Source organism: Brachypodium distachyon, chromosome 3 (assembly GCF_000005505.3).
Source record: "Brachypodium distachyon strain Bd21 chromosome 3, Brachypodium_distachyon_v3.0, whole genome shotgun sequence".
NCBI classification, from domain to species: Eukaryota; Viridiplantae; Streptophyta; class Magnoliopsida; order Poales; family Poaceae; genus Brachypodium; species Brachypodium distachyon.
The window spans coordinates 22,003,066-22,027,852 of record NC_016133.3 but is presented as its reverse complement, the minus strand read 5'-3'; the positions used below and the strand labels follow the sequence as shown (position 1 = coordinate 22,027,852).

Here is a 24,787-nt window from a genome sequence, read left to right as displayed (position 1 = left end):
CCTGCGCTGCCGCCGCTTCTCTCTCGCCGCCACCCACGCCCTTCATCCTCCTCGTCCTCCGCCTCCTCCACTTGTCCTCCACCTTCTCCGGAACCAGATCGGCAGTTCTCGAGTCGTAATGCATCAACGCGAAGACGGTCCAGTCATGGCCCCGTCGTTACCTATGGAGCAGCGGCAGCGGCGATGGGGTTCCAGGAAGGGGTGGGCGGTGGAGGGATCCGGGCGCTCACACGGCGGCAGCAGGTGGACTCAGACAAGACGCGCGCCAGCGTTGTCCAGCAGCTCGCCAAGGAGCTCTCTATCATGCTGCTCATCACAATCGATGCCAACTTCTCTGAAGTTCTTTTTTCCTTTTCTCAGTTCTTGATTCGGGATTTTCTTTCCTGTATTGTACTGTGCTATTTTGGTTGCTTCTCTCTCTCGCTCTCTCTCTCTCTCTCTCTCTCTCTCTCTCTCTGTTTTCTCCTCTCCAGTGTTCTGGTGAGCTCCAACTCCACTGTTATGCAACTGGTCGTGAATCAAGAATTGTAAGTTTGCAATTGCTCACACCCTTGAAACTAACCTTTTCAGCTATCTCTCTCTATCTCATTCAATTTTATAGTTGTCTATGTGTATGCTAGGTACTGATTCTTTTAGTTTGGCCCTGAAATCTCGCTCTCTGTCATTGGGTTTGAAGCTACCAAGGTCATATTAGCACTGCACTGGTTCGGTGGAGACACTGCCTTTTGCAGCAATGGGTTCAGTATCCCTTTGATGCAATGTCACTATGTTAATCGAAGTACAAAGAAGGCCTACATTGCAGCTTCCTCTTCATGTGTTCTGTATCTTTTTTTCTTCAATTGTTGATACTATTATTAGGAATGAAATGGAAGAACTTGAAGAAGAAAAGCAAGTTTTCTAAGAAATCGATCCACTAACATGGTAATAATATAAAAAACAATATCTCGTAATCCTAATTTAATTAGGCTACAAAGTGTACTTAATCAGCGACACTTATTATGGATCGGAGGGAGTACTCAAGAACATGGATTAAGCTTGAAGGATGTAAATGTTCTCTGCCACTGCATTGATGCTCCTTCAGAATTTGAGGTCTGCCACGACTTCTTCTAGCAAGAATTTTCATTACCACTGAAGCATTACTGATGGGAATGAAGGGAGGAGGAGTTGGGAATGTATATCCCTGACATGCTTGCACCAAAAGTGTATACGAGATCGTCTTCGATGCTTTGGTAGCCAGCCAACGTTTCTCTTTCAGTACCGAACGCCGTGACCGAGGACCCAGGACTGGTTACTGCAGTTCCTGAGGTATCCAATTAAGTTGATATTCATAGTACAGTCGACTTGGTGCACCAGATGCAGAATGCATGGTCAAAAACCATGCATGGGAGAATTTACATTGAAATAAATTCTACCCAAGTCAAATTATATTGCTCTTGCTGGTAGAAAGCAACCCTCCTTCTGAACACCGTAAAGAAATCAAATACTTGTATTTACTTGTTTTTGAAACAGAGAAGGTTTGGATTGTACAACTATGTCCATTCATTTGATTCAATCCAAAATAGATCGGATGCTAGATGAGTACAATTGTTGTGGTGGTCATGGAGCAGATATATGTGCCTGAGCATGAGGTGGTGATGCAGCAAGCAATCAAGCTCAATTTTCTCCCGATGTTCAGAGGTTAGCACAATTACTTCAAGCTTTGACAGCTTAGGTAAAGTGGTCAGGGATTTTTCATATGTTATCTGCTTATACCAGTTGATGTACCCAGTACTCACTTTATAGCTGTGCTAACACAAATGATCTTATGCTTGCAGGGCTTATCATGACTCTAATATATACTTGTTTGGTGATATAATTAGTGCCGCTGGCTCACAAGGTTCATCATGGATCCTGCAAAAACAAGTACTTATGAAGCTTGTGTGGAGGTTGGGCGATGGGGGCAAAATCTCATTGGCCTAATACGAAATAGGTCAGTTATATCTTAGTAAGCTCTACAATGTAGAGACACCCTCGACTGACTTCCAAATTATAGTGAATATATTTGTCGCCAACTTCTTCAGCTGACTTGGCATTTTAAGTGTTGCTGTTGTGTTATTCGGAGATAAAAATATAATAGTTTTACTATGAACTTTTAATGTGGGCCAGTATATTACTCAAACAAACTAACCCCCCTAACTTGTACTTCACGAATGTTCTCACGCAGGTTCTGTTTCCTATCTGGCTTATGTATAACAAAGTGCAGGTACAGTAGCATCCATTTCTTTTGCCATCTTTCACATTTTTCCATTTATTTATCATGCTTTTCAGGACCTCTTTCCACAGAACTAAAAGGACACTATGAGGAGCTCATGTGCAGTAGTTTCGTTCATGGTTCATATTGTCAGCCTAAATACATTTACAATGTGGCATCTGATTATTTATTTATTTTCTATAATTGGTACAATGATTTATTACACTGTACATATGTCTTAACTTTTGTAGCAATAAACTAAGGTTTTGTGCAATTCTGTTGCAGGTCTGCCTAAGAAAACAGTGTAGAATAAGGATTATTTTTGTTTCTGCTGGAAATTTCTTTGACCAGAAATGATATCAAAGAATCATTTTTGCACCATTCTGTATATTATAAAACTGCGACTGCCTGCAAACCATGAATATCCTTTTTTTCTTTTTCAAAAAAAATTAAGGAATTCACTGTATATATGATGTTCAGTGCAACTATGTTTGCAAGTTCGTGACAATATACTGAAAGTCTGAAAATATGATATGAAAACCAACCTGCCAAGCATCATAGATTTGTATTCCCATGGGCTTTATGTTACTTTTCAGATCCCTGCATATATAAGCGCATGTTATTTAATAAAATAAAATTTCCATCTCAATTGCATTTATTAATTTAATTTTTATATCCAGATATCATCATATTATTTTACACCCACACCTGTTCTTCGCAACTATAGGGTCGGGCGCAGCAAAGTGCGCTATCATGTTCTAGTTATCATTGGAAATCGACACATGACCCATTCTTCCTTCTCTTTTTTATTGGTTCTTCGCTTCCTTGCTTCCCTTGTTCACTTTCTAAACACTAGTACAATGTCCGTGCGTACCACGGGCTCTTAACGTATGCAGACAAAAATTCATGTTTATAAAAAACAATAACATATTGACATTCAATTGAAATAAATGAAACAATATTCATCATTGATCCGTCAACACACCAAGCTCTATTATAAATACTTGTTGTCGTATCAACCCAATACATTCAAAGAAGGACAAATCCAAAAGGGTTCGCGCGGTTGCTCGAGATACGGGAAAAAGAACAACTGAGCTTGTCACTCTTCGCTCTTCTTCTTATACTCCGTAGGATTTAAGCTTGAAGCTTTTGGAGGTTGAGAAAATAAAAGAAAAGAAAAGGAGAAAGGAAGCAAACGGCCCACCCAACCCACGAACGAGAAGCCCCGATCTCCATAGTCGGCCACGGCGGTGGCAAACTGATCCTGTTGCTCCCGGGCGACGTGTTGGCCCTGATCTCCGCCTGCGCGATCTCCTGGCACTCTCTGCCGCCTCGCGCCGTCGACAAGCCATGCCTAGCACAGTGCCACCACCTCCTCCCCTCGCGCTCCTCCCTCTTCGTCTGCTACTTCCTCTGCTCCGCAGCCCTACTTGGCAGCCTCTGGGTAAACCAGAACTCGGAGCTCGGCAATCTCGTGGCCGCGCTCATGTGGTTCATCTGATCTCCCTCATCGCCGTCCGCGCCACCATCCAGGCGAGGACTGGGACGATGTGTTTCGTGTGTACCCGGATTTAGGCATGTGCTGTAAATGCCAAGGCCATGCACTGGTGCGGCTCATCCAGGTGTATGAGGACGCCAAACCCCTGTGTGACGCTCCAGCTGCTGGGCAGCTCGACCCGCCCGTCGTCGCCTTCGTTCGCCGTCGCTCCTGCCGGGGGCTGCCGCGCGTCGTCCGCAGCGGGCTGCCCTCCGCCACCCGCTCCGCACTTGCCTCCACAGGGGGCCACCGCTCCTGCTGCGGGTGGCTGCGCCGTGTTTACCTGGGCCTCCGCGAAATTGCGGCTGGAGTCGGGTTGGGGAACGTCCTAGGGGCTAAGTTGTCTCGCGGGGAACTCGCCGGAGGAGGAGACAACGGTGGAGGGGCCGCTCGACACGCCAGCTCTGGGACAGAAGGGGCAGCCACCGAGTACCGAGGAAAGCCATGACGGGCGAGAGAGTTGGTCTCTGCACTGGAGGGACGGGCTGTGTGAGGATTGCGGACAGGGCCGCAGGGGCGGAGGTGTCGGGAGCGGGCAGGCGCACGATGGCTGTGGTCTGTAGAGATGAGAAATCGGGGAACGGGGGAAGCAAGTAGGGAGGGAAGGGAGGCAGGCTTGCCCGACGTACAAAGGCACCCAGACTAAACCGCGTTCTGTTACTCCTCGCCAGATGTACTGGCGGTTGGATTAACAAAAACTTGAAGGGGCAAATTGCCAAATTCACAGATGGACGACGACGATGACGAAGGAAGAGTTCCTCCCTTTATTATTTGGGTAGATTTGTTTTCATCATCTACCTCTTCAATTCTATTTGTCGAGTCATGTAGAAGTTCGATACTTTCTTGGGCAACGGGGACTCTCACCCTTGCATTTTTACTGATGTATTCCCTCCGTCCGAAAATAAGTGACTCTTTAGATGCATGCAAATCTAGATAAATCCAATCAGTTATTTCCCAACCGAGGAAGCAAGCATTTTCAATATAATTTCCTATATGCAACAATCAAGAACCGGAGAAGTCACACATTTAATTTTACGTGCAAATGCATAAGTTTTATTTTTTTATCAATAGTAAATCAGTTTTATAGGATACCACAAAACCAAATCGTTCATGAAGGGGCAATTGTTGGATCAACATTATATTTTGCACGAAAACCAAAGTGTTTATCTCACTGTTGAGAACAACGGTCTATATCATAAATTCTACACAATTTGTTGACATGATAAATCAAAAGTTCAATGTTGGAAGCCTTTTTTATCCTTACTAGGGCAACTTAGAATATCATCAACAATCACTTGTGATTTTACCTTTTCTGTCAATAGGGTTTAATTTATCGCACAATTCGAATTTTTCCACCTAATTCACACAACATGCATTATTGTTCTATCCACTATGATTGATCAGATTTGGCATCAAGAACGGGGTAAACAATATGCATCAACAATATCTCAAAAACAATCATAACAAGAATGGCTAGTAAAATCATATGATAAACAAAGGATCCACCGTCAAAGTAATATAATATTGACCTTAATTATGTAGGGTGGCTCATATGGTCTATAATCAACGAAGCACGTTTGGAGAGAGATGGAGAGGGAGACTATAGGCTACTACCACAAAGCCATAGCCCGGGGGTGAACTATATCCCTAATCATGAAGATGAGAAGGTGAAGATACCTTCGGACTCCGACAGTGGTTCCCCTTCTAATCTCTTCCCGCTGATGATTTGTTTGTCGTAGTTTTCTAGTTTTGTTTGTGACGGTTCTCCCATACAACGGAAAACTCCAAGGTACATAGTGAAAGCTAACTTGAGGGTAAAGGAACACCGGCCCCATTGGACCCACACACCATGTTTTCACGCCGCTTTGTCCAAATGCACGCCTGAAATTTCATGTTATTTTTTAGCTCCATAAAGGTCCTTGAAATATATAAGCAAGAAGTGAATTTTCTGCCTTCCGATGATTAACATTATTAAATAGAGTCTTGTATGAAAACGCAATAAAAGCTGGTAAAAGTTAACAAAAACATGATATTAAACTTCTAAGGGATTGTATACTTTTCCAACATATCAATGACACATTTCGACGTCGCTTGTGATGACGGGGGTTGTGTAGATGGGAGGTGATCGGGGCATTGGGAGGAGGCATATGAAGGGTCGATCAGGCGCGTTATGATCATTGGCTCTCCAAGATTAGGCACGCATTCGAGTCAAGTTGGAGGCGGCTCTCAGGGCACATGTTGGTGACGTCGGCTCTCCAAAAACACTCCGGCGACGACAATTCTCTAAGTGAGATGTAAACATGTCAACAATAGTTTCTAATGCGAAAGGGCGATAGCGGCTCTCCAGAAAGGCGGCGTCATTAGTGGCTTCGTGCGAAGAGGCATTTCGGATGGGCAATTTTTTTTGGACAAGGATGATTTGTTTGATTTGTTTTAATAAGATGATTAAGGGTACCGGGATTAGAGGTTCGATGGAGATGCAACATACACTATTTGGATCACGTTGATCGTTTGGTGTTTATCCATGGATGGATGGTGCAAATGATATGGGTTTGAGATGGTTGATGCTTTACCATCAACAATGGAGATAAAGATTATTATTAGTGGAGATTGATATTTTTCTTTGACAACGGAAATGTGTAGTTTGCGAAAAAGTTTGCTTACCAAAATTTGACAAAAAAAATAGTAAAAAATTTCTTGACCCTTGGGTGGCCAAAAACCGGAATTCATAAAGGAATTGTGAGTTGAATTTGTAAAATTCCACGGGCAGCCAAACTTTCGGAACCAACCAAATAAGAATCAAATCTTTATATAGACTTCGAAAAAAATTTATCCGCAGAAAAAAAGGACTTCACAAATTTGGTACTCCATGCTCGGAGGAGTATAATTTTTTTCCTACTACCGCCAACCAACTCGCAGGAAAACCCTCTCCGACGAACTCGAAACTCTTGCCTAACCACCACTGCCGCTCCAAATAACCGCTTGCCCCTCCGATGCCGGCAGTAATGACCGGCGGCACAGGCGGCGGTGGCGGCCGGTCTCTCGATTGCCGTAGCTTCTGGAAGGCCGGGGCGAACGAGGGCCCCTCCGCCCCCATCCGCGAGTTCCACGGTTCGTCTCTGCATTCGTTTCCTTGGCCTCTTGTTTGCCCTAGTTTTCGCGAAACCGCGACGCGACTTACGTTGCTGGTGGTTTCTTTTTTGCTGCTCGCAGATGCGCTGGAGACAGGGGACTTCGATCGTGCCCGCGTTCACCCCAAATTCCTCCACACGAACGCGACCTCCCACAAGTGGGCGTTCGGAGGTTGGTGCCCAGCCCCTCTGATCCTTACGGACCTTACCCCGCCCGTTCTCTAATTTGGTTTGGTTTTCATATGTCGTGGAGATGAAATTATTTTGTTGAATTAGGATGAAATTTGTTGTTTAAATTAAGAAGGCCCATGATAGTGCCAATGACATGTAGGTACCAAAGTAAAAATACTACTCTCTCCGATCCATAATAAGTGTACTAAATCAGTGATACTTATTATCGATCGGAGGGAGCAGGTAACTGGAACAGTTATCTTTGTACTATGGGTAGTGCTTGCTTTGCTGTTGGTACCACTGATGTGTAGCACCGTTGCTCTTCTGATCGCATGCTACATATAGTTTTTGTTTATCAGCTTGAGAGGAGAAGAATTAACTTTGTATCATCTCAACAAAGGACACTGACAGATGGTATTTCCTCCTTATTTGCTACCAAGATATTAACATATCTTCAGTTAGCCGAAACTCAGAATCCCCAGAACCAAATGCAGCAACCATTTGATGCTACTTATGCTTGGCTTGTGGCAATAGACGGGGACAATCCTTGGAACATACTCCCTCCGTTCCTTTAAGATTGGCATATTAGCTTCCATTAAGACAAGCCTTTGACCACAAATTACTATGTCAAGGTGTGGTTTATATGACATGAAATTAGTATTGCTAGATTCGTTATCGAAAGTACTTCATGATACTTGTGGTTTCATGTCATATAAACTACACTTTAACATAGTAATTTGTGGTCAAAGCCTTGTCTTAATGAAAGCTAATATGCCAATCTTTAAGGAATGGAGGGAGTATTACTCTACCTATTTAGCATAACTGGCAACTATTTACTTTATTTATCCTGAGAGGAGGTAAGATGCATGTCATGCAGGTCCATCAGAGTTTCTTGGTAGCACTAGTACTGAAAAACTCACGTGCTATCCATGTTCCTCCTTTCCCATCCCTTTTTGAAGAATATAGTTTGAGAACTTTGTACTGGTGATTGAACTTTTTTGTTGGAATGTTTACTGGATCGAAAAGTAGAATAACTAGGTGTCATGGTAACTTTCGTAACACTTATTTTATATTTAATGTTCAAGATACTTATGCTTCCATGGACAGTATTTTCCTAACAATTCTGTCTAATTCTGCAGGTATATCTGAACTCCTTGACAACGCGGTAGATGAGGTTTGTGTTATCTTCTATAAACTTAATACACTTTTCTTCAACGCTGTTTATGTCCTAAATTGTCTTGTGCTTTGACAGAATGTTAGAACAATAATGTAGTTATCCTCTGATATGGTATGTTGTATCTCAGATTTGCAATGGTGCCACATTTGTAAAAGTGGATAAAAGCATCAGCCCAAAAGACAATAGCCCAATGCTGGTTTTTCAAGGTACACAGATTTAATACGAAGCAATAGAGTGAATATTTGGAGTAGGCTGGGTTAGATCTTTAACATTTCTCATATTGATTCATGCTATCTTCGAGCGATTTCAACAGATGATGGAGGAGGAATGGATCCTGAAGGGGTGCGTCGATGCATGAGTCTAGGATTCTCAACCAAGAAATCAAAAACAACAATTGGCCAGTGTATGTGCCTACATTGGTAGATTAAAGACTTTCACTAACTTATTTTGGCTTTCAATTGGCCATTCTATGTTGCATTTTGTTTACATTGGTAGATTAAAGCCTAAATGGTTGTTCGAACACCTTCATGTCTAAATCTTAGGTATATTGGTTCTTCCGTATTGAAACATATGCTCTATTCCACACAAAAACATAAATGGCCTTGACTTGTATGACAGATTTGTAGTTGGGTATTATAGAACCATTTCAAGTGCGAATGGTCTTGCAATTCCAAATCAAATTCTTTATAGATGTTTAGTTCAGATATTCTAACAAATTATTTTCATCCAGTACCCAGCTGCTTTATGCTTTTCTGGATAAAACACCTTTTATGCCCATCGTTTGCTAAATACTAACCTCTTGCCATTACGCAGATGGGAATGGCTTTAAGACAAGCACAATGAGACTTGGTGCTGATGCAATTGTTTTTACTCGCGCAATACGTGAAAGGTATCAGTCTTTATTGATTTATTTTAGAAGAATTCATGGTGTTTTGATGAATATTCTGTATTTATCAATTATTATCAGTTTCATGCCTTTTTTTTGTCCTGCAGTAATGTTACCTTGAGTATTGGTTTGCTCTCTTACACTTTCCTGAGGAGAACAATGAAGGATGACATAATTGTCCCCATGGTATGTCCAGTTGTTCCCGTAGTTTATATTTCATGCAGCTCTATCTGTCTACAGCTGACATTTTTCATCACTGTTACAGCTTGATTTTCAAGTCCAAGATGGCCACATTGTACCTTTGGTTTATGGTTCACAGGGTGATTGGGATAGTAGCTTGAAGATAATAATTGATTGGTCCCCTTTTTCTTCACAGGAAGAACTGCTACAGCAGGTGACATCCTTTCCATATACTATTGTTTAGTCCATTCCACGTTCAAAGTTTGAACCTATGCAGTGAATTTTCGCAATGACTGAACTCTACATTGGGATAGTAGCTCCCATATTTGAGAAGGTTGGGAATACCGAATAGTATTTGATGTTTCATGGATGAGTGAGCCAAATAATAGGTTCAAAGACTATACCAACAGGATAAGTCTAATTTGGCTCTTCTACTTCAGCTAACATGTAAAATTGATCCCAACTTTTAATGAGCCCTGCTTGCACACATAAAAATTTGCCAACATACAGTGTGGGTCGACCTGCAAGTTTGAGTGGATCCTGGTTTGTCAGCGCGCAAGTGTGTAGCTGTGGTCAAATATTCAGGGTGCATACCGAAGGACCGTTCTGTCAGGTAAGGGAATCCTTGGGTTGTTGTATTCTCCAAACAGGGCCTAGTGTATTGGCCTTAAGTCAAAATTTATAGCCAACAATCAAATTCTATCTAAGTAATGGTATCTACATTCCTCATCTGTTTGTCTCTCTTCTCTCCTCCCTACTCACTAGATATGCCTTCTCCACACCAAATCTCTCCCTGTACCTCTGCATTCACTGAACAGTGCCTTTGGTTGTAAGTACTAATCAGTCTCCAGTCAGGTCTGTCACGTTTATAGTTGGTCAATATTTTAGTTATTGGTCTTTACCTCTTTATCTTTGGTGGAGCACTATGAACTTAGGTTGGCACACTGGATATGGAGCTAATCCCAACACTTGTGCCAAATTGGAGTTGCTGCTGTAACATGTGCTGTTTCAGGCAACAACCAACTCAAATACTCCCTCTGATCCTAAATTCTTGACTCAAATTAGCCCAAATGTGGATGTATCTATTCTTAAAAAGCATCTAGATACATGTAATATTTCGACAACAATTTATGGTCGGAGGGAGTAATATTTTAGATATTGTTCTTTACCTCTTTATCTTCTGTGGAGCATTATAAGCTTATTTTGGCACACTGGAAATGGAGCTAATCCCAACACTCGTGACAAATTGGAGTTGCTCCTCTAGCAACATGTACTGTTTCAGGCAACAACCAACTCAAATAATTATATTAACTCTTAAGTAACTTAATAACTGATTGAGTACTTTGACATGAAGCTTTATTGTTATTACTGCAGCACTGCGCAAATTTAACATTTACTAATACAGTTTGCTGAAGAATGCATCTGTTTGCACTTTTTTTCCGATGGGAACAAGTGAATACTGACATAGTTTATTGTTATTTTCTTTCTTTCTAGTGTTGTTTTTTCCTAAGTAGCATACAGTGATTTTTCTATGGCATGTATCCAGGCACATATGCCAAACTTAGTCATTTTTTCTTTCATGACTAGCTGAATCGATTATTTCCATTTTTCTGAAGCTATTTCATAACCAACTGTACAGTGATTAGCTTCTTCCTGACAAGAAACTGATTGTTTTTATACATATGTATTGATAGTTTTTATGTGCATTCAGTTTGAGGATATGGAAACTCATGGAACTAAGGTGGCGATATACAATTTATGGATGAATGACGATGGCCTTTTAGAACTCGACTTTGAGGACGACGATGAGGTTACTTATTGCTGATACAACTCTGTTAGCAAGCATAATTTACTTCTACATGTTGTCAATTTTCTTGGTCCTTAACCTGTCCTGAAAAGACAATGACTGGTACATAATGTGTATGAATAATGGTTCCTTTATTATTCCTTTGGAAACCACCTGACTGGTCTCTACCATGTACTACATAGTTGGAAGTTTCATCAAGGAAAAGAAGATTTTTTTTTCCTTTCTAAACATAACATATTTAGTAGGTTAACATGAACTGTATTAACTCTTAGTAAAGTAATCCTCATTGTAGGAAAATAGATATGACTACAGATGCACATTTAATGGTTTTTGTGTGGTTGCGTGAGATCACTTGTGCTGTGTAAGAAATATATACAAAGTAGACAACTTAATAGGAATAAATGCAGTTCTATTTTGATTTTTCCCTACATTGCGGGTTGTTTATAAAATACTCTTATCCTGCTGCCTACTTTTCAGGACATATTACTTCGGGATCAAGGTCAAACCAGTGGGGGATCAACAAGGATCCAAAAAGAAATTGTTGAGCAACATATATCCCACAGGCTCAGATTTTCATTGCGAGTAAGTTTATTTCTTTATTCTGCTTTCATTCCCATATAGCTTACATATCTAAATAGAAATTTTTGATTGTCAATGCAGGCGTATATTTCCATCCTTTACCTCAGGAAGTTTGAAAACTTCCAAATTATACTGAGAGGAAAACCCGTTGAACAGATAAGCATAGCTAATGAGCTGAAGTTTAAGAAAGTAGTTACTTACAAACCTCAAGTTGCACATGATTCTCAAGCGGTAAGTGCATTTGTACAATATAGTTATATATATTATTTGCATCTGCGATCTCTTTTCAGTATATTCTGGAGGTGAACCACTGAAATAATTTTATGCGAACCATTGAGATAACTACCTTCATACCTTGCAGAAGATGTCATAGCTTGAACAGGATTAGAGTATATAAATGGGAGATAGACATAGATAGGGAATTTGGGATGAGAACTAGACAGGCTGAGAAATGACAAGTACTGATGATAGTGATTCATTGGTTGTTTCGTCCGAAAGATCAAAATGCTAATCTTGTAGTGCCACTGCTATCTAACTTGACCCTAAGATCTGGTCTCTTCAACTCCTATTCTATCTCTTTCCTAGTTCCCCTAAACCGCTCCTGCACCTCACTTTACTACGCTACTAGGAACCTCTAGCATTCCTAGTGAACCACTGGCTCCCTGGACTGCCATCCGCTTTGGTCTCCCCAGCAGGCACTTTAAAACATTACACCTAATGTAGCTATGGTAAATGCAGAATGTGATGTAGACCGGGAGGAATTTAGGTTAGAGGAGAGCACTATAGTGCTTAACATCCAGGAACATCCCTTGTATAAGCGGAACCAATCTGTCTTAACCTTTTTCTTTTTGACAGGACAAATCAGTCTTAACCTTTTGACAAAGACGAATCTGTCTTAACCTAATTATACCAGAGCTCGTGTCTTAACACAACTGTTCCTAATTGCCTCTTCCGTTGTCCGCCTCTTCTGTATTTACAGTTTGGGGGACGAGCCAGAGAGCTGAAAGTGAGGCTCAAGTTAGCTTGTTTGGAAGCTCGAGCTGGCTCCTGAGGGTTTTGCAAGCCAAGCTCAGTGACATCTGACAATATACCAAAGTGCAAAGACAAGAACATACCATACTAACGGTGGATGCACTTATGCGTTGGCAAAGGACCATTGGATTGCTCAACACATGTAAAAAAATTATTCTCCTTATAAACCAGAGTAATATTGTACTAATAGCTAGAGAAGTAGCCAAAAGGAAAATAACATAGCAAGGAATTCATCCTAAAGGGAGAAGAACACAAATAAGATGACCTAGGGCGCAAGGACGATAGTCTCAGGAAAGGTGTGGCGGGTGAGTTGTCATTGTAGTCAACGTCTCTGTTGTTGTTTGGGTAATTACCAGTTAGGGTCGATTGCGTCTAGTGTGCAGCATCACTATTAGGTTTGCCTCATTGCTTGTTGCATGGCTTCCCTTGGGGTGGACTAACTCATATGGGTCGTGGGGCTTATGGTAGAGATGTGATGCACAAATTGCTTTTACACTTAACATGGGCTCCTGAGCTGTTAACTGAGCAATTTTGGAGTTGGTGGCTTTGGCTTGGCTTGTCTATGTGTCCGAGCCAAGCTTGTCTCTAGCCTGAGCGATTCATGAGGTTTTAGTTTTGGTCTAGCCCCTAGTGCTAATCTTCTCTATGGATTCTGGCTGAATCTGCTTTCATCTAGAGGACTTATTACTCATGTGCTAGCGCATGCCTCGGTGCTAATCTTCTCCTATGTTAAGTGCTGCCTCGATAAGAAACGGCATAACTCACCATTGGAATTTTCCAGTGTCCGTTCCCCATGAACCTTCCACACCCGGAAGCCCTTGCCAGTTAACTCCAAACTCCCATTTACTACCCCTGCCGCTCTGCCTAATCAAGCCTTTTCAACCTTTACTGACACCAGTGATATGGGGCTATGGTCAATCAATGGCAAAGACGGTGCAGCTGAGGGAGGACCCTGATGAAAGAATCCAAGCAAAGTGACATGGATACACCATACACCATTGGTCCTTACATCCACCAGTAATATAAACTCTTGCATTCCACCGATCCAATCTTTTCTCCATAATTTCGTATTGTCTGCCAGTTTAGCATGAGCTCATAATAGCAGTGAAGACGCCTGTGTTTGGTGTTCCCTATGGCGCAATTAATGTATTTGCAGTGCTAATCGTGCTGCTCCTTCATTATTTGTTGCACACAGATTCCAATGATGAACAGTACTCATCCGTCATCCATGTTCACAAATTAACTAACAAAAGCCCTGTGTCTTGGTTTATTGATAGAAAATGAATGTTATGTACAAGTCTGAGACAAACCGGGTTACGACCCTGCACTTGACACAAGGAATGACATAATCATGCTGGCAGGATAAGCTTATCGTGAGCAAAAACTTAAGGACTCGTAATAAGAACAAATTGGAGAATTTTTGTTTGCAACCTGTATTAGTTTTTCTTTACAATCACATTTCAATTGGCACCACAGGTCTCAGTGAAGGTAGATATTGGCTTTGCAAAGGAGGCACCTGTTTTGGGCATTTTTGGGATGAATGTCTACCATAAAAATCGACTAATCATGGTAACCACTCTTCAGTTCTGAGTTATTTGTTCACCAATTTGTTTTGTTATTGTTTATGTTTTACTATGTGTCATGTTTCTTAGATCTCGTCTCAGCATTTAGGAACTACCTTGCCCTGATAAGTCATACTGGTATGGTGATAAGGCCTCATGGCATTTTCGATACGTCAATATGTTCAGTGTGTATTTGTCTTTAAGATTTAAAAGATACATCATACAGACAACATTAGAAGATGAGAAGATTGGGTGATTCTAGTTGATATTTAGAAACCCATATGGAAATCACCAATTGGCAGATATGTACGGTTCTTAACTAATCAGGGGCATCGGGGCATGTCAGTAAAATAGTTTGCGGTACGCCGGTACGTGGTTTTTCGGGACTAAGAACACAATTTGGATGTGTTCTAGTGTTTATGTTTTACAATCAGTGTTTCTTTTTGCTCAACATAGTGACAACTCTGAGATATTAAATCTCTGTGCTTGCATTTAGGCCTGTTGTGCAAGGAATATCAAGCTGTCAGTAACAAAAAGTTACGAACATGTTCTGAAAGTTCTATAACTTTGTGATAATTTTGCTAGCTTTGTGTTAATTGATAAAGACAACGAGATCACTAAGTACTTGTTGCCATTTAGTTGTTTCTTTACATGGTTCGACTGATGTTCTTTATACTTTAAACTTAGGTTCTGAGTCGGGTCTGACCATCTAAATATACAGTTCTAGTGATAATATTGCAATTCAACTTGGGCTGGAACTGAGTTTCTGCAGAAATATATCTCTTGCAGCCATTCTGGAAGGTCCTTCAGGAAGGATCTAGTAGAGGGAGGAGTGTTATAGGTGAGTTCCATTTGTTGGTTTGACACTTCTGTTACTTCACTTCTTTCCGGGGGTGACACTTGTCATGATTTAGGTGTACTTGAGGCAAATTTTATTGAGCCGGCACATGACAAGCAAGATTTCGAGAGGACTCCACTATTCATTCGGCTAGAAACAAAATTAAGACAAATTATTATTGAATATTGGTAAGTGCCTCTGGTGGTTTTGTTGAGGTCCTCTCTTTTTGGTTGTTTGCATATGAATTGCTAACTGTAAAGGGAAAAGAGCATTGTGCCTACAATCCTGTCATTACCATTAAACCGATGTGTATACCAGTGTACATTATGAATACCCCACCCCAGGTTCATATTAGAGAAAAAATTGTGGCTGATTTATTACTATGTATCTAACAATTAAACAATGAATTGTTGGCATTTGAATATGAGTCGAAGTTAAAGTTTGACTGCACGTTTCTATGATGCCATCGACTTACGGATGTAGGCATAGGAAATTTTTCCTTTCACTGATTAATGTTCTGTCCTCACGTTAATGAACATTGAACACACAAGTGCAGGGCACTGCTATATATGGCCTCACATCTTCCCGAGTGATAGAAAGTCCAAGTATAGCCCAGCTTCCAAAGCCTTGCAGAAGCATTACTTTTTTCCCTTAATACTCCCTCCGTTCCATATTAATTTTCGCTGATTTAGCACAACTTTATACTAAATCAGCAACAATTAATATCGAACGGAGGGAGTAATAAGTATCGGGCTGCATTTATAATGATAATTATTACCTGCCCCATTCATAACAACGGCTACTCAGGCCTGTATTTAAACCTTGGTCTATTCAATAAGCTTTTGTATTTTCTCGAAAAAAACAATGGCTACATCATCCGAGCAGATCTCTTAGATTTGACGTTTTACTCCCCTCGTTCCATAAAGATTGGTGTGACTCTGAACTAGAGCTAGGTTAAAGTCGCGCCAATCTTTATGGAACGGTGGGAGTACAATATTTGACTGTGAGGTGACCTTTATCATTTAATCATTTTACTTGGCACAATATTATGCATATCAGCCAATTTGTAGAACATGTTTGGACTTCCACACTGAGTGTAGACCCAAATGTTCTGATTGCATTTTCAATAATGTAAGAAAATGATGTATTTGCAGGAAAGAGAAGTGTCATCTAATAGGTTACCAGCCAACTGATCCTAAATTAAGAACCCAGTATAAGGCCGCTCTTAAAGATTCAGGTGATGGAGCTAGGATTCAGCAGAAAGCTTCAACCACTCGGAAGGCTGGAGGGCATCTCTCTAATTTGCTGCCGGATACATATGATGATGTAGCTGTTGTTAGACTGACAGCTAATGGGGCAGGTAATAATAATAAACATGTATACAAATAACTTCCGTACAATAGTGTCAAAGCTATTGCATTGTCTGCTAAACTGCCAAGCTTTATCCTACTGTCTCCAAATGATGTTCAACTTCATGTAGATTAGTCTAGAATAGAAGATTTTCAACCGGGAAGTGTTTTTGTGTCTGTTTAGCTTCTGTTCAACTGAAGTCATTGTCCAACTAAATAATGGTGTAAAATAAAGTAATGGTGATGAAGATACACTTCCTTCTGTTATACCAATTTCCGGATTGCTAATATATTTCTTATAGATTCGTCGCAATGTAGTTCATTTTACTATTTTAGCCTTCCAGACTCTTGCTTAAAATGTAAATCCTACACTTCAAATGCAATTTTGCTCATTTTATCCTGCTCCGCTTTTCATTAATTTTTATGAAGAAACGAGCTCTTGCATTTTGGAGGAAAAAGAGAAAGTTTTAGAAATGATTGAAGGGTATTTCACCAACATAATTAATTCTTCTGCTCGACTCTAAAATGACATGTATTGAAGGGATGCATTTGGTCTCTTATGTCTTTTTGCTATTTTTTTATGCCCTCATAATAGTGGTCCTTGGGCCATTAATAAGTTTACTGTAGTCTTGTGCCAGTTCTATTATATTTAATTCGTTTTCTTCTATTCAATACCCATGGCATCATTATTCATTAATAGTTTGATGATTTAGTGATTGGTTTTAAGTACATTGCTGATTATTAGGAAAATGGTTCAATGTTATTTGTGTCAGTCATTTAGTTCACAAGGTAAATACTGCTTGTGAAATATAGACCTGCTATTTTATCGAGCCAGGTTCTCTCTGTGAAGTATGAACTTTTGGGGCTGGGTTTAACATTGTGTCACTGGCTCAGAATGGTCGAACAGAGCATGCTAAATATCAGTTATCCTTTTCCTGTTTTCTTGTGAGAATGCAAATAGTTCATTTATTTTGTTGGAATATATTTCATGTTCTGAATATTTTAATTTGACCAGGTTCTGGTTTACAATCATCTGGTCTAGCCCTCCAAAACAATATGGAATCAGCAGGCTTGGAAGAGGTTTGCAGTTGCACCTATAGGCTTTGAATTGAGTCATGCTGTCCTTTTAGTTGTTTTTCCTTTGGATATTTCTTTCTTGGACCCTGCGGCCCTGCCAAAGCTCTTGTGGAAGAGAACAGTTTGTTTCTGCTTCCGCTCTCTTCAGGGATGAATGTTGGGCCTATGTAATCCCTAGTAATAGCGTAGTTAATTCCCATTCGTTGTGCCCTTATCTAAATTATCCCTAGTAATAGCGTAGCATGATATAAATATACTTTTGGCTTCCTAAATTATGAATATTGCTTTGTAATCAATAATAACACCCCTCCAAGTGTATTTTTAATGTATTCATCTGCTCATTACTATTTTTTATATCTTCTGTGGCATTCAGGATCTAGATATTGGCTCTCATGGCGTTCTTGATCCCAATTTCAATGAGAGGTTGAGTGAAGAAAACCTGGCTCTCTTTACAAGGTATAATATTAAATAATGACTAGTGAGTTTACATAAATGGGGTGCATTCCAGCAAAAACATTGTCATCATGTATATAAGCTGTCAACAATCTGAGCTCCAGCGACCCTAGCTATGTCAGCTTGATTCAATTCGAGCCTGTCTTGAGCCTATGCTGAGTAGCTTGTTGACTTTGAGCTTTTTTATGGAAGCCGTACATGTTGAATTCTAAACATGACTTATTGCTGTACGTTACGCTTTTTTCTTTCCTTTCTCTATTTTGCATAGTTCACTAGTAGCACGCCAATGTTATTTGTGATAGTAGACAACTCATTACACTGTCTGCCACTCAGAGTTGTTTGACTTGACTAAACCCTATAATTGCGAAATACCTTTGGTTCCTCGTATAATTTGCTTGTATTGTCACTAAAAGGGGGATCAACTGATTAGTTGCCACCACCAATTTTTAGAACACTGTCAACAATTTTAATTGTTAATTGCATGCAAGGGAACCATAAACTACCACAGTGGAATATTTAATTGTGGGATTTTTTTTTGAAGAAAGTTACTGCTACCTTGAAATTTGTGACATTCTTTTTGAGTGGCAGCCGCTACTAAACCACATTGAACATATACACATGTCCTTACAAATGTGGCTTAACATTTAATCAACTTATAGGGCCAGGTAGTACTGGTGTATTGCGTGAAATACTTATTACCACTCTGCTCTTTTGCAATTGAACTTGAAAAATATTCTTTACAGGCGTGAAGATCTTCGGCAACGTGATACACAGTTAAAGCAAACGGTATGCCATAAAGTTTAAAGTGGTTAGTTTGTGGTGGTGATCATATTATGTCACCTGATCAGATCTGGATGATTCTTTGTAGATTGGGGAGCTGGAGCATCAGCTAGAGGAAACAAAAAGGAAGTGCTCTCAGCTTGCTGCTGAGCTTCAGAAACGGAAGAGCCAGCAACAACTGCCGTACATGTGAAGGTTAGTCGGCTACTTCTGACTGACATAATTTTTTCTTTCTGAGCTGGACTTCCAAGCTCAGTACTGCTCAAATGGAAACTGTTCCACTACAACTCGTGCTTTATGTATTGGTATGGATGATGAGATTACATATGACCAGACTAGTGTCGTGTCCGTGTGTTGTGTTGCTGTGGATATTTTTTTTGCAAATGTTAATAATATCCGTAAATGCGGTCATCTCCCTTACGAATAGAAGGCGAAATGCCAGGGCCATATGTGCGGACCTATATCGTTTAGTGCCAGTTAGGTACTTCATCTGAAGTTGACCATGGTACTCATTGACTCACCTCTAATGGTCGCATTTGACTTGCTCTCAACTTGAGACCATGCATTTGTAAAACTTTATTTCGCTGAATGAAGAATGCATTCCCTGAACACCATATAAAGTCCATCTGGATGGATAGTGCCAGCGAGTTCACCTCAAAAGCATTTAATGATTAACGAATGGCAGCGATAATCAAGTTAGGACACTCCATACACATGTTCATACACAAATGGACTGACCGAAGCATTGATCAAAATAATTAAATTCATAGCCAAACCACCTCCCCACTTCTTGTCAGTGGCATGCTGTACTGCAAGCAGCCGCACACACAAATTATAGACCATCAGCAGCTGTTGCATGGTATCCACCAAAAGTGTCACATGTACTCCATCTCGGATGCTAGTGCTATGAGTCTAACAGTTGATCAAAATTTGGCATAGAAACCTGTGTTGGCCTTATATATTTGAAAGGACTAAATTATCCAGAACCACCACATTTGAGACAGTTGTAACGAAAACCACCGGTTTTGTTAATTTTCGCGCATAACCACCGCAATTCAGTGAAGTTGTTGCACATAGCACTGATTTCGTCGATTGCGGCGTATATAAACGTGTTTCTAACCGGCTGGGTCCACGTGGCAGGTTAACTGGGGTTAGAGTCTTCCGTTAGTTAAGTTTGTCCGGCTTGTGCCCGTCACATCCGCACAACATCTCCTGTGCGCGCCTCTTCTCTGCTCCTGTAGCCGTCCGGCCGTCCTGCCGTCCTGTGCCTCCTGCCCCGCCCGTCCTCGCCTGGCGCCTGCCCTGCTCCCCGTTCCTATCCCCAAGGCAGGACCCCTCCTTCCTATCTCCTCCCCTAGCCGTGCTCTTTCTCCCCCGAAGCTCCTCCCTCTGCTCTCTTTTCTTCTCCCCACAGCGCTGCCCAGCGAGCAAGCTATCTCACGCACGCGAGCCCGCAGCCCTCCTAGCCCCCCCCCCCCCCCCCCCTGCCTGGACCCGCCTCGCGTCCGAGCCGTCGTCGCGCGCTCGTCTTCCCGAGCTCCGGCGAAGCGCCGCCGAGCTCAATCCGGGCGACGCGTGGGGAAACCACCTTGTCTTCGAGATGCGCGGCGAAGCGCCGGAATCGAACGGGAGGCGGTGGACGATGCTCGCGACGGCGAGGTCGAGGCGGACGGCGTGGTTGACGGCGCGGAGGAGCTCCAGGGCGCGGACGGCGAGATCGAGAGTGCCATTGGGTTCGGGAGACGTCGCGGTGCTCCCGCGCGCGTAGGTTAGGCGAGGGTGGCCGCGGAGAAGCGGATCGGGTCCGTCAGAGCTCCCGCCGGAGTTGAAGAAGAAGCGGCGGCAGCGGGGTTCGGGCGCGAGGCAGGCTCAGGCGGTGTGGCTGCGGGTCCGCGAGACTGCTGCGGTGGTCGGATAGGCGCTCATGGGGGCAGGAATCGGCTGGCGCGGCGGTTCCATGCGGCGGCGCGATTTGCAGGAGGGAGAGAAGACGAGAAAGCACAGATGGGAGGAGGGGAGAGCTCGGGCAGGGGATACGGAGGAGGGACGTGGGCAGCCGGACGGCAAAGGACGGGGCTGGATCCCTAGACGTCGACGGTAGCAGGGAGCAGCGGCGGTGTCCAAGAACGGAAGTCGGAAAAGAAACGGCCCAAACGGCGCTAACAGACGCCTCTAACCCGGTCAACCTGACATGTGGGCCGGTCTGTCAGAAACGCGCTTATAACCGAATCAGTGCTATGTGCAACAACTTCATGAAAATTAACAAAACCAGTGGTTTTCGTTACAACTGTCTCAAATGTGGTGATTGTGTGCAATTTACTCGTTTGAACGGGAGCATATACTGTTTCTATAAATGACTTGATGTCAGAGGCCGAACCTAAAATATTAAGATTTAACCGTACTATTGGATGTAAATCCCGTAGAATTTGCAGCAATGCGTGCTACGGAGCAATCTTGTCTGTGTTAAGTTGTTTAGATACATCTGTTAATGAGGTAACCAGCTAATCAACCAGTGAGAACTGAGATTTGAGGTAGATGCTAGAGTAATAACCAGTACATGTGAATATATAGTTGGAGTAACGATAGGCCCTTGTCTTCTAATAAATGTATGCAAAGAAATGCACAAGTTACTAAGCTTTTGTAACTGTTTACACTAGACCAATTAAGATGACAAAAATTTTTTTTTGGTGGAGGGCACAGTCGCAGTAACTGTTCTATGCCTGGGGTCTGTGAAGATGGAATGGACATTGACAAAGCCGGCTTGACTCAACGCCTCCTCCAAGTCCAGCATGTAGTACTCATCCAGAAACGGTTCAGTGCTCTTCATCAATGTGAACAACACTGGTGATAGTTCCTGAATTACAGCTTGTTAATCAGTTAATGCAACTCTATATACTGTATAGATGTTCTAAGGTGGTTCGAATATTTTGCTCGAGCTTACCTGAAGTACTTTGGATTTTGGCTGCGAGAAGTAGAGAATGCAGAAATGGAGTTAGATTGCTATCTTTTCTTTCTTGAAAAGACAGTAATGAACATTGCTGAGATTTTCTTACTGAATTATCGGTCAACGCGATGGTTCCTCCTGGACGAAGTAGTCGGAATGCTTCCTTTACTAATCCATGTATTGCTCGTGCTGGACACTCGTGGCACTGCAGGTATTTTGAGTACAGTTGTGGCATTAGCTGTGATTGGTTAATCATGTGCCATCTCTACTTAAATAATGCAGTCCTGTTAAAATTTAAGCCATTGAGTTCAATTATTATTTATTACCTCGTGTAATTTATTTTATTATAATCTTCATCACAACATTCATGTAGACGGAGTCCAAAATCATGCTTGTGTAGAACAAGTTTATGGAAAGATGCAAAAAATAATAAGAAAATGGCTACAAAAAGTGAAATTGAAAATGAATAAATGAAGGAACCACGTAGACCAGCAATCGTAAGATAAGCAGAGTGGACTTGAAACATTGCCCATGGGAGGCCAATTGAGCGCCTGTAGGATAGTAGATTGCGTTACAAGAGTAAAATTCTTTTAATTGGGTTGTTATAAATCCCTAGCATTCTTTTACACGTTCTTATAGACGTTGTGACAATTATCCAACGTCAATAAAGCTTGCCGCGATGTCCTTTCCTCGTTTTTTTCCTTGTAAGATAGGAAATGTAACTGTTATCGCAAGATTCTTGGTTCCTCTCACACAAAGATCCTCAGCATTATGAACTAAATTTCCTTGTTATATACCATCTACTCTTATGAGACCATGCAAGAATTCAGCATCACAGTAATTACCACATAAGCGAGGGAGACGACGTCAAATAAATCTGGGGACAACCCTGTCTCTTCACCATTTGCATGAACCCAGCGGATAGGATGCTGCCGAGACATTTTTTCTTCTTTCTGTGCAGCCACGGCGAGGAAGTATGGCGATAGATCTAGTCCCTGCATCATTGAAGAATAGAGTTCTGGATTTGCAAATGTGTGTAAAACCAAAGCATCATCCATATGCAGAAAAATTAATGCTCAACATAATGACAACTTTATCTAACTCAAGATAAAGCAAGCGCATGTCTGAGCCATTTTACGTTTACATCTCTTTTGGCAACCTGCATTTCATTTCAAAATTTTGACAAGATTTTATTTGGTTGGATTTGAATTTTGAATTCAAAAATCATGTTTGTCTGTCACATGGCTTCGTAGATTGAGATAGAAGTCCAGAGAAATTTTGCTTTTTAGAAAGGAATTAAGGTTAGGTATAGGTGTGATTCCATTAAATTTTAGATTGAATTACTGTTCCCAATTCCGTGCCAGTGAAAAAGTTTGTTCTTGAAATCCAATATGAATTCCAACATTGTAGGCCCAAATTATATAAGTCAAACAAGCTCTTAGAGACTTGAGGGGAATATAATGTTCCTGAGAAGGTTTGAGCTCTTACAACAGCTTTAGCCGAAGGGAACCTGTCAGCCAGATATCTGGTGCTTACTCCAACAGAACAGCCAATGTCCAGAATGTCATTTATCTGACGGTGTCCCGAATACTTGAGGTGATGCTCCTCAATGGCATTCATCCAGTTTCCACGGACGATCTGGTTTGCTTCTTCAATAGAAGTAGCCTCAGGTATGGCCCTTTTTGCAATCGACAAGGTTGCGGCCTCTGCCTCAGCTGCAGCCTGAATCATCCATGGTTAGCACGAGTGAAAACAAGAGCTCAGATATCTCGTGCGGTTGAACATATAAGATGTTCCGAACAGATCAAAATGATCACGGTGAGAAGGGTTAATTGTACATTACCAGCCATGATAGGTTTCCTTCGTCATAGGCGTGAAATGGGCTCAGATAATCTGCTCAAGAGAAGCTGGTTGTTAATTCTTCAGTGCACTGAAGACAGTATCATCATAGCAATTGAATCATTGAATTGGAGCCTAAGATTGTAGGCACCCTATAGCAAGTTTTTCTCACTTAGCAATTGAATCATTGAGTTGGAGCCTAAGATTGTAGGAACCCGTAGCAAGTTTTTCCTACTTAAAACTAACTTATGGAGATATCACTTAATCAGGATGGATGAACTGGTGGGCTGAACTGACAGTCAGGGTAGACGAGGTTGGGGTCTCGTATCCTCTCGAACACCTCGTACACGTCCGACTCCAGCACCTTCTTCGTCATCTCCCTCCACGGGATGTTGGCCTTCTCCGCCGTCCTGGACAAATAAATCATGCACCACCATGGCCTTCTTCATCACATTGCCGGCGAGAAGCGATCGAACAATTGATGGGCCATGAAGAAGAAATTAATTAATGGTGTCCCTGTAGTACTACTTTACCTGATAATGACCTCGCGGGAGGCGAGCTTCATGAGAGCGTAGAGCGGCTTGAAGGCGATGAGCGCGCCCACGAGCCGCGACACCGGCGTCTCTCCGGACCACGCCGGCCGCTCCAGCGCACCCTCCTGCGGCGGCGGCGCCCCGGCCCCGGTCACGACCGCGACGACCACCGCGTAATCTCGGCGCCGCCGGACGAGGCTGCCGCGACTGGTTTCTTGGCGTCCACGGAGGCCGCCGTTGGCTGCGCGCGCGACGATCGCCGCCATTTCGGCGGATTTCGGGTCGCTGATTTTGCCCCCTCTCTCTTGTTCTGCGGTGTGCTGTCTTTGCACTGGTCGGATGACTCGGATCGGAGCTCCTTCGTGTCTTTGGGGGTCTGGAGAGACGGCGGCCTTTGATTGGTGCCTGGGATTGTGTTTGCTATCTCAAGGGAAACGCTGCAGCCAATAAAGTTTTGGCACGTAGGATGTCCCGTGGCATGTTGCATGCATGTGGATCCGACGGCGTCAGGCAAGCACCTAGAGTTTGACTCTCCAACTGCCTAAGACGACCCTAAAATAATAGGGGGACGCTAGGCGTCGGTCGGGCGATATAATCCCCAGATCCGCCGCCTCCAGGGCCGTCAGATGAGCCCACCGTGCCGTCCGATCCGCATGAATCCTTCTCTTCCTTTTGCAGCAGA

The 24,787-nt window shown here is 42.3% G+C and overlaps 2 protein-coding genes across 2 annotated transcripts; one reads left to right on the top strand and one right to left on the bottom strand.

Moving 5' to 3' along the window:
* The first annotated feature begins 6,670 nt into the window (after window positions 1-6,670).
* On the top strand, window positions 6,671-19,218 carry LOC100842776 (protein MICRORCHIDIA 1). Its single transcript, XM_024461026.1, has 19 exons — window positions 6,671-6,878; window positions 6,981-7,070; window positions 8,209-8,243; window positions 8,374-8,452; window positions 8,560-8,649; window positions 9,060-9,135; window positions 9,240-9,318; window positions 9,398-9,526; window positions 11,024-11,122; window positions 11,597-11,701; window positions 11,780-11,929; window positions 14,207-14,299; window positions 15,082-15,133; window positions 15,207-15,318; window positions 16,285-16,490; window positions 17,495-17,559; window positions 17,930-18,012; window positions 18,753-18,795; window positions 18,878-19,218. The coding sequence occupies exons 1-19, from the start codon at window positions 6,761-6,763 to the stop codon at window positions 18,980-18,982; spliced, it is 1,809 nt and encodes a 602-aa protein (XP_024316794.1). The 5' UTR covers window positions 6,671-6,760; the 3' UTR covers window positions 18,983-19,218.
* Window positions 19,219-21,291: 2,073 nt separating this feature from the next.
* LOC100842468 lies at window positions 21,292-24,496 on the bottom strand. Its single transcript, XM_003573773.4, has 8 exons — window positions 24,106-24,496; window positions 23,870-23,982; window positions 23,577-23,626; window positions 23,222-23,455; window positions 22,579-22,728; window positions 21,843-21,938; window positions 21,731-21,751; window positions 21,292-21,643 (listed from the first exon to the last, which is right to left on the bottom strand). Exons 1-8 carry the CDS (start codon window positions 24,369-24,371, stop codon window positions 21,452-21,454), a joined length of 1,122 nt encoding a protein of 373 aa, XP_003573821.1. The 5' UTR covers window positions 24,372-24,496; the 3' UTR covers window positions 21,292-21,451.
* Between the last annotated feature and the right edge of the window lie 291 nt (window positions 24,497-24,787).

Coding starts and splice junctions, on each gene's coding strand:
- LOC100842776 (XM_024461026.1), top strand. CDS start 6,761: ATGCCGGCAGTAATGACCGGCGGCACAGGCGGCGGTGGCGGCCGGTCT. Junction 8,650..9,059: donor AAAAACAACAATTGGCCAGT/GTATGTGCCTAC, acceptor GCCATTACGCAG/ATGGGAATGGCTTTAAGACA. Junction 17,560..17,929: donor AATCAGCAGGCTTGGAAGAG/GTTTGCAGTTGC, acceptor TGTGGCATTCAG/GATCTAGATATTGGCTCTCA.
- LOC100842468 (XM_003573773.4), bottom strand. CDS start 24,371: ATGGCGGCGATCGTCGCGCGCGCAGCCAACGGCGGCCTCCGTGGACGC. Junction 23,983..24,105: donor TCCCGCGAGGTCATTATCAG/GTAAAGTAGTAC, acceptor TTATTTGTCCAG/GACGGCGGAGAAGGCCAACA. Junction 21,644..21,730: donor CAAAATCCAAAGTACTTCAG/GTAAGCTCGAGC, acceptor GCTGTAATTCAG/GAACTATCACCAGTGTTGTT.